The following is a 9,789-nucleotide window of genomic DNA, read 5'->3' as shown; positions in this document are numbered from 1 at the left end:
TTAGGTAGAATTCATCATGGTTTGTAAAAATGCTGCTTTCTGTCCTGTTTAACTCCATGTTTCACCTTATGTTGTTCATACATTGTAAAGTCATTTCCCAAAAACATCAGAATCATGGAACTCATAAAGATAGATATTTGTACAACTTTTTAATCAGCTCATATTTTTTAGCCTCCTGTGAATCATCATAATGTTAACTGTTAACTGGAACCAACTGTGGTAAAACAATTTAATGTGGTCCTCAGATTATGATTACTGTTCTATTGTGATTTCTAGTGGAATCAGGGTAAATGAACTAAGTGAGCTGATAGTGTAATCAAAGGTATTTTATTGCCTCCATAAACATTTCAACAAGATAAAATCAGATTTTCAAGAGCCGCCTTTAGAAGTCCCTCATGTGCCTGAAGGACCCGATCATTGAGTTGTAGCCGCCCCAGTCACTGTATCTCCTGTATTCCCCGGGTCTCAGGAAGTACTGTCGGCCTCTGTAGTTGGGATGTTCATAGAAGATCCAGTAGCCATCCATCACCTGACAGGAGTGGATGTCATGGTAACAGAAACGATCGTAGACAGAGGAACAGTCATCCATGAATTCCATCATCTGCCCTCCAAAGTCAGGCCTCTCGTAAATCCTCATCCTGTAGTTTCCACCTCGGTACTGGAATTGGAAACACAGAGTTCTAATGATGATGTTTTATAGAGTATTCTCCTATTATACACATCTGAAAACTAATTCACAGACTGGACAATAAAGTCAGATACAATTTGATGATTTCACTAATTATATTAAATTAAATTAAATTAAACTAATCCCTTCTGCTTAAACAATGTTCATATCCTTCAACTTCCCTGACATTAATTTGCTTAACTAAACATCTCCTAAAAGTCTCTGATGTACCTGCCTTTAACATCACCCAGGGCCACACATTCCAGACAACAACCACTCTCTGTGTAAAAAAATTGCCCCTCACATCTCTGTTGAACTCTCACGTAAAGTGCATATCCTTTGGTTGTAAGTATTTGAATCATGGCCAAAATATACTGAACATTTCCTTTATCTATGCCTCTCATTATCTGATAAACATCTTCCCTCAGCCTTTGACGAGCCAGAGGAATCAACCCAAGCAATTGCAGCCTTTCGTTATAGCATATGTCGTCGACTTCTGGCAGAATCCTGACAAGTCTCCTCTGCACATTCTCCAAAGTCTCGGCATACTTCCCATAATGGTGCAAACAAGACTGTATGCAAAACTCCCGATGGCTAGAATAGAGGTGAATATGTTGGTCAAGGTCCCAGCAATCTCATCTCTTGCTTCTCTCAAGAACCAGAGCTATATCCCATCACACCTTGGGGACTTAACCACATTCATGCTCTTTAAGCGAACCAACACTACCTCAAGTCAAGTCAAGTTTATTGTCATTTTGACCATAAATTGCTGGTACACTGCACAATAAAAATGAAACAACATTCCTCCAGGACCCTGGTGCTACATGAAATAACACAAAACTACACTAGACTATGTGAGACAGCACAAGGCTACACTAGACTACCTAAAAAACAACATAAAAACTGCACAGATTACAGACCTGCATGGGACTACATAAAGTGCACAAAACAGTGCAGGGCAATACAATAATTAATAAACAAGACCACAGGCACGGTAGAGGACAAATTACAATATAATAATAAATGATGTAGATGTCAGTCTAGATTCTGGGTATTGAGGAGTCTAATGGCTTGGGGGAAGAAACTGTTGCAGTCTGGTCATGAGAGCCCGAATGCTTTGGTACCTTTTGCCAGATGGCAGGAGGGAAAAGGGTTTGTATGAAGGGTGCGTGGGGTCCTTCACAATACTGTTAGCTTTGCGGGTGCAGCATGTGGTGTAAATGTCTGTAATAGCGGGAAGAGAGTCCTCCTCCTTCACCTCGAAATGCCCTTGCATATTAATACACTCAAGCATATTTGATACCCATTAGGCACTTGCTAGGCAAATTCTCCATTTTCAGAGCCAAACTGCAAAAGATCAAAGTCCCTGAAAAGAAATTGAAACTTACATATGGGTAACTGCGACAGGACTTGACACAGTCATTGAATCCCATCCAGCGCTGGTAGTCAGGATACTCTCCCCTGCTCAGGACATACTGGTATCCCATGTAGTTGGGTCTCTCGTACAACACCCACCAGTCACTCTCAACACGGATGGAGTTACAGCGGCTGAAGTAAGGGGAGAGGTTGGCACAGTCGGAGCTGCACTCATAGTGCCGACCCTGGAAGTTTCTGTCCTCGTAGAAGATGATCTGTGGGAAGAAACATATCTGTGTTAATAGTTGCTCAGGTGTTCATGGAGAATTCTCATTTAGTTCATTTACTGAGTTGTCCTTGCCTTTCCCATTTTGAACACAGTGAGTCTGGTAACCAACTGAATGTTTCACTGCCGAACACAAGTTGGTATTTATATGCAGGTAGAAAGGCCTCACTAGGCAGTTTCTTGTTCTGGTGACACAACATTAAACATCAGCAAAATGTAACAAAATCCTTTTTTTCACTTATTGTAGAAAAACAACAGAAAGACATTTGTTGCATCGTGGATTCTTTCAGTTGTGCTTTCTTATCATTTTAATTGTCATTTAAGCCAAACAGTTCAGGAACATTCACAGCTACATATCACCCAGGTCCATTCACAAAGGTCAAAGTAGCACTTTGATTCTCTTTCTGAAACTGCCTACATTGAGGAGATACTTTTTTAAACTGACAGACATCTTTTGACAATTGATCTGTACATTTTCTGCTACACAACACTGATCAGCCACCTCTATTCTTAAATCAGTGAATGAAGCCAAATGAGTCAAGTATGATTCATCTTCAATGATCTCTGCTGCCTCTCCCTTCATAACCCTCTTGATTCTCCACGTGAGAGTTAATGCTGCCATTCACAGTGGTTCCTTGTAGTTTTCCCACCTCCCACATTCATTATGTTTGCTCCACTTCTCTTGTTGAACACATTAAACAGTCAAAGCCTTCCACTCTCCTGTCATTGAAGAACTGTACACATACACTCAGCATTTCAATTACTTCCACATTCTGGATTTCCTCACTACTCTTGTGATATCACATTCCTTTTAATTTACTTTACTGATGTGAGAAAGGCCAATCAATCAATAGTTGCCTCAGATAAGCTGGTGGTTTATAAAAGCAATCATAGATGAGTGTGTTTGCACAAAATCATTTAGAGTCTTCCCCAACCAGAAGCTCTGGATTAACCATGAGATCCACAATTGGCTGAGTCGCAGATCGGAGCCATTCAAGTCTTACAACCAGGAAAGTTACAAGAGACCCATGTATGATATCTGGAAAGCCATCTCATCAGAGGAGTGGCAATTCCAGGCTAAACTCGAATCACTGAAGGATGCTTGTCAGCTGTGGCAGGACATAAATGCTATCTCTTCTTACAAAGTGAAAGCAAGAGACATGGGTGAAGCACGGCTTCACTTCCAAATGATCCCAGTGTCTTCTATGCTCATTTTGACCATCAAAACATGGAGATGCCATCATGAACTCCCACATCCCCCAATGACCCTGTGATTTCTGTCTCTGAGGTTGAAGCAAGAGCCTCCATCATGTGGATGAACCCACAGAAACCATCCAGCTTCGATGGGGACCTACCATGTACTAAATACCTGTGCTGTCTGATCAACTGCCTGGTGTGTTCAATGAGATCTTTGACCTCTCACTGCAGGTAGTCACCAGTTATGTTCCCTCTAAGCTGCGTGTGGGCGCCCACACATACGTTTTTCAACCAGTGCACAAAGGAAATTAACGTGCGCACAAAAGGTTAGTTACCTAAAATAATGTAGTAATTAGTAATTATACTTATTGAACATAATCTTTTAGCTAAATGTTTCTGTTAACTAATTAGTCGGTTTTTCAAATACCACAATGCACGTCACTTTGGTTATGTTCCGGTTTCTACAGCTGCATCACAGCGGCAGCCATCTTTGGTGGACAGTATTCATATCATAAACTTCACATTTGGCAATGAACAAGTTAATGCCTTATGTCTAAAATACCATGATTTTCTAACTGAAAATACTGCAATAGTTAGACAGTTCAATGATTTCAAATTTTCCATGCAAAAAAAAAATTAAATCCAAACTGATTTCAAACTTCACTCAAATGGTGGCATTTGTACTTCATAATGAACAGTTTTGTGACCGTGCACAGTTGATGGACATTGGGGGAACCTTTCTTCCATCTAGTGCAGACTGTGAGCAAGATTTTAGCCTAAAGGCTGATTTATACTTGTGTGTACGGGTTACGCCGCACCCTATGCCATGGCCCTGATTCTCTCTTCTGCGTCACACTACGCCGTAGCGAGCATGTGCCAAAACGCTGGTTGGCGGTGGGGTGTCTATGCCACTGTGTTGAGTTTCTTTCTGAGAGACATGGACAAGGAAATGCACTTCAAACATTTTCACATGTTAGCAGGTAGATTTCACAATTCGGTTCATCTATTTCACGTCGGTGTACAGGCACGGCGGAGAAGAAGCAACTGGAAATGCGTAGGATGAAATGCGATGCTACCAATCGGACCAGTCACCGTTGTTGCGGTCTGCATCGCCGCACCGCATGAGTGAGTTTTTTGGGGAGGTGCACGTCACCCTACGGCATAGGTACAGCATAGGGTTTGCAGTACCTACAGCGTAGATGCGATGCACAAGTATAAATCAGCCTTATTGAATCAACTCAAAAGCAAGCTGAGAAACCAATTAGGTGAATGTCATTTGGATATGTTAATCAGAATCAAAAGCTATCCATTGGATGGAAGTTCTATTAGTCTAGATAGAGTTTACAAAGAATGTGTAAATGCCAAAGACAGGAGAGAGAAAAAATAACTGAGTAACTTAAATATGCATGTTATTTTGTTGTTATTCTGTACATCTTTATGTCAAATATTTTGTAAACCTACATAAACTGTGCCATGTGTGCATTCAGTGCGTACATACTTTTGTCACAGGAAAAAAATTTGCACAACATAAGATTTTTGCGCACACTGACTACTAAAAATTAGGGGGAATATTGCTCACCAGCCTTATGTGGGCTTCAATTATACCTGTGTCTAAGAAGAATATGCTAACCTCCCTCAATGACTAGCATCCAGGAGCACTTACATCCACAATCACAATGTGGTTTGGGAGGTTGCTGATAAAAGATATCAGCTCCTGCCTGGGACACCTTTTAAATCTGCCTCAGTTTCCCTACTGGCACAACAGGTCCACAGCAGATTCCACTTCATTGACTACTAAATCCTAGAATATCTGGGCAGCAAAGACGCATGCAACAGGATGCTCTTTATTGACCACAGCTCAGCATTCAATACTATCATCCCCTCAAAAGCAGTCCATAAACTTTGAGACCTTGGCCTCAATAACACCTTGTGTAATTGGATCCTTGATTTCCTCACTTGCAAACCCCAGTCAATTTGGATTAGCAACAAATTTTCCTCCATAATCTCCATCAGCACAAGTGCACCTCAAGGCTGTGTGCTTAGTCCCTTGCTCTATTCACTTTACATTTACAATTGTGTGGCTGAGCACAGCTTCAATGTCATGTTTTTGTTTGCTGCTGACTCGAATGTCATCAGCCAAATTAAAGCTGGTAATGCATCAGCATAAAGAAAAAAGATTGAAAATCTGACTGAGTGGTCCTACAACAGCTACCTCTTACTCAAAGTCAGCAAGTTCTAGGTGCTGATTATTGACTTCAGGAGGAGAAAATTGGAGATTAATGAGCCAGTCCTCATTGGGGGAATCAGAAGTAGAAAGGGTCAGCAACTTTAAATTCTTCAGTGTTATCATTCAAAGGACCCGTCCTCTGCCCAGCAGAGATTATTGAAGACAAATCACATTTGACTCATCAGGCTGAATTTAATGATGAAAGAATAGAGGTGGTGGGTCAGTGCTGTGCCATTACATGACAGAACCTCTGCTTACTTAGAGGTTTGCGAAGATTTGGAATGACACTTCCACAGATGTATGGTAGAGAGACTATTGACTGGCTGTATCATGGCCTGGTATTGAAACACCAATGGCCTTGAACTTAAAATACTGCAAAACATAGTGGATACGGCCCATCCTTCATGGGTAAGACCCGCCCCGTCATTGTGCACATCTGCATGGAGGGCTGTCAGAAGAAAGCGGCATCCATCATCAGGGGCCCCACCACCCAAGTCATGCTCTCTTCTCACTGTTGCTATCAGGAAAAAGGTACAGAAGCCTTAGGACTCGCACTATCAGATTCAGGAGCAGTTATTACCCCTCAAGTATCAGACTCTTGAACCAGAGTGGATAACTTCACTCCACTTCACTTGCCCCATCATTAAACTGATCCCACAACTGATGGACTCACTTTCAAGGACTCTTCTTCTCGCGGTCTTGATATGCATTGCTTATTTATTAATTATTATTGTTATTACATTTTTTTCTCTGCCCAAGCTAGTAAAACCTGGAGTACGGACATAGCTGTGCACAGTCATTTTCCATTTGCTAGGAACTTTCAGATTATTCTAGTGGTGTTTAGTATTGTGGCTTTCTGAAGATATACTGTACATACACTGCTGTGTAGCCCTCATTGATTAATGCTATTGTGTAGTAACTTTGAGATGATACCAGTTGTGGATATTACGATTGGGACAATGTATATAACCTGTTCACGTTCCATAGTCTTCCAACTTCCTCTTTTAATCCTGCATATTTATGGTGTTTTCATTTGTTGATTGTTGTATGCTATATGTGTTTGGAATGGCTCCATCCAGTAAATAAATTGTTCCTGCTTATTTATCCTGCAATATTATATCCAGACAGTTGTTATGGATTGTCATATCAATAATAATGGATCAGTCATAATATAACTTGTAGAACTGTGATATGAAATTTGATCACACTTGTATTTATAGTAAGGCATGGTATCTTTAATGAGGTTGCATTTTAAAGCATGATTTTGGTGAATGATGTTTGCTACTTGATTGTGCCTGTGCAAGTAATCAGATTGAGTTAAAATGCTGCAGGATGGTTTCTGGTTTCTCTTGGCATTTTCCTTGTTTATCATCCTGAATTTTTTGTTTTTTTATTATGTATTTTTGATAATTTTTGTTTTAACCAGCTGGTCCTATATTGGCACAAGGAACCCTTTGTTTCTCGGAAGAGGTCTCCAACTCTGGGACAGGTGCTTTCATTTCAACTTCTTGTCTGCTCAGATCAAGGGGATGTCTTCTATGGAGAATCATGCTCTTCTGTTGGTGAACTTTTACTTCTATAGTAATAATTCTTCATTTATCTGGGTTGTGCTTTCATTTAAGTTTAGTTATGTGTACTTCTTATCAGAATTACCTATGCTCACATAGAATGCTGAATCCTGGTTTCGTTGATGAAACTATATCCTTAGACATTTTATCCATCTGTTGTCTAAATTTTGTATATCGGATATTCCTCTTACTCCTTCAGTCCTAGGTAGTGTTACTCAAAATGTGCTCAAATGCACATAGTGTTTTCTAAAATTTCTCATTTCAGTTCTTATTTTTCTTTGTAAATTATCCAGATCGGATTCGCACCAAGATATCATGTCAAAAGAATATGTAAATCTGGAAAAAGATTTTATAGAAAAAGTGTTTACTGCCTTTGTTATAAGTTTACTATTGAGCTCTGTTTGGCAAATTTTCTTCAACCTTGAAGAAAATTCTGTTACAAGTTTTCCCTTTATCATACTATGATTAATTTGTCTGTAGTTGATATCCCAAACACTTAAATGTTTCATATTCATCCTTTTGTATCCTGCTGCTCTGTTCTGTATACTATAAACTTTATTGCAGTTTTCTTTATATTCTGTACTTATCCAGTCTGAAGTTTGAGCTTATATCATTCAAAAATACTTCTACTATTTGACTTGATTGCTTTGCCTTTACTGATGATGGAGCGTATAATTTCAAATCATCCATGAATAGAAAGAGTATCAAGGTGTAATTCATTTTGTTGTTTCTAATTTGACACACTATTTTCATCTGATCAGTAAATTCGAAAGCTAGACAAAACCAATGGGCTTAGGGAGTTGCCCTAAAAAATGCACTGGTTTATTTTGATAGCAATTGCTGTTCATTTTTAGTTGTCAATAGATAAGGTGATTACAGTGCACCAATGCTTCATCTGATGTTGGAATTTCACAAGTATTGGGTGTAGTTTATATATATTAGGAACTTCAGTTAACTGTGAGTGTGGACGAATCAAATGCATTTTACTGGTCAATATAGCAACATGAAAGATTTCTGCTGTTGCTCCAGGCTTGATTTGGAATTACGGAATCTATTATCAGTTGTTCTTTACATCCTTTCATGACCTTATGTTATCCTTGCTGTTCTTCTGTAAGTATATAGTGGTTATCTAAGTGAGTGGTGATTGGTTATGAGATGCATGATGTCACAATTTTACTTATAGTTTGTAAACAAGTAATAGGACGATGTTTTAACGAGTCATTTGTGATTTCTCCTTTTGGTAAGAGATATGTTTTACCTTCTGTCAAAAGTTTGGGCACTCTTTCAAGATTTTTGAAAAAATTGTTGATTTGTTTTAATAGGTACAGATGAAGGCAAGTAAATTTTTATACCAATGATTATCAATATTATCATTGTTGGTACTTTTCCAGTTGCTTTTTTTATAACAGCTTTAAACATATCTAATGTAACTTCAGCTGCTTTCATATCTTCAATTGCGTGAGTGTGGCTTGCAGGCAGCTTCTGGGTGGAGGTATTTCCATGTTGTTGCTGACCTTGTCCATGCTGACCAATTTGTTCACCTGTTCAGGACCAACTTGCCCGCACTGGTTCATATTTACTATCCATGTTCCTGTCTAAATACCTTTTAAACAGTGAAATTATATTGACCATTACAAATTCCACCAGTAGCTTGATCCATATACCACCACACGCTGTGGGAAAAATCTGCCCCTCAGGTCCCCTCTTTCCCCTCACATCCTAAATCTATGCCCTCTCATTTTAGGCTCCTCTACCCTGTGAAAAATACTTTATCTTCCACTTTATCTATGGGCTTCTCATGATTTAAAAAACCTCTCTAATGTCATCCATTGGTTTCCTTCACTCTGGGAAAATCTTAATGCTTAAGGAGGTTACATCCGAGATTATTATTTCAGGCAGTTCTATGAGATGACACATACCCTACAGTTATTTAGCTACAACTTTACTGGGCTGTTGATTTGCCATTTTGAGTGAGAATAAATTTCTTAACCCCTCAATTTTAAATAATTGTGGCTATGAGAACTTTTCCAAAGTCGCTAGTGATGGAAAGATCTCAACATCAAACTGTTTGTGTGGCTTAGGCTGTTATTTGTTTCAATAAGATCATCTTTCATTCTACTCCAAAGAGCACAGAAATGTAACTTTAATGTAAAAAGGTCCTTCCGTCTTTACATTAGCATCCCTCAACAAGCCCTGAGGAAAGCTTCCCGAAGTAATGGTAATTGCTGCTTATTGCCAAAGCAAAAAAGCCTTGCTCTAATATCTATTAACTGTACCTTCAAAATTAAAACCATATATAACACTCTGCTTTGACTTAATTTCATCTAAAGTGAAAATTATCAAAAATGCGTGCATTTGATGAGCTTCAATTATAACTCAGATTGTGCTTCTATTTTAAACTACTACACACTTTCCATTTTTCTTTCAGACAAATGTAGTCTTAATTCGTAAGAAGTTATTGCTGCACCACCAGAATCTACTCCTGAAA

The 9,789-nt window shown here is 39.1% G+C and overlaps 1 protein-coding gene across 1 annotated transcript; it reads right to left on the bottom strand.

Annotated features, from left to right (window-relative positions):
- Nucleotides 1-332: 332 nt before the first annotated feature.
- On the bottom strand, nt 333-8,875 carry LOC140727255 (gamma-crystallin S-1-like). Its single transcript, XM_073044517.1, has 3 exons — nt 8,816-8,875; nt 2,056-2,298; nt 333-658 (listed from the first exon to the last, which is right to left on the bottom strand). Exons 1-3 carry the CDS (start codon nt 8,873-8,875, stop codon nt 383-385), a joined length of 579 nt encoding a protein of 192 aa, XP_072900618.1. The 3' UTR covers nt 333-382.
- Between the last annotated feature and the right edge of the window lie 914 nt (nt 8,876-9,789).

Source organism: Hemitrygon akajei, chromosome 5 (genome assembly GCF_048418815.1).
Source record: "Hemitrygon akajei chromosome 5, sHemAka1.3, whole genome shotgun sequence".
Taxonomy (NCBI): domain Eukaryota; kingdom Metazoa; phylum Chordata; class Chondrichthyes; order Myliobatiformes; family Dasyatidae; genus Hemitrygon; species Hemitrygon akajei.
The sequence above is the reverse complement of the archived record's forward strand: the minus strand, read 5'-3'. Positions and strand labels throughout refer to the sequence as shown.

Bases quoted from the DNA above. Each gene is read 5' to 3' on its own strand.
- LOC140727255 (XM_073044517.1), bottom strand. From the start codon at position 8,875: ATGAACCAGTGCGGGCAAGTTGGTCCTGAACAGGTGAACAAATTGGTC. The intron at 2,299-8,815 runs GTCAGCAACAAC...TTCTTCCCACAG, and splicing joins AATTGGTCAGCATGGACAAG to ATCATCTTCTACGAGGACAG. The intron at 659-2,055 runs GTAAGTTTCAAT...TTCCAATTCCAG, and splicing joins CCTGTCGCAGTTACCCATAT to TACCGAGGTGGAAACTACAG.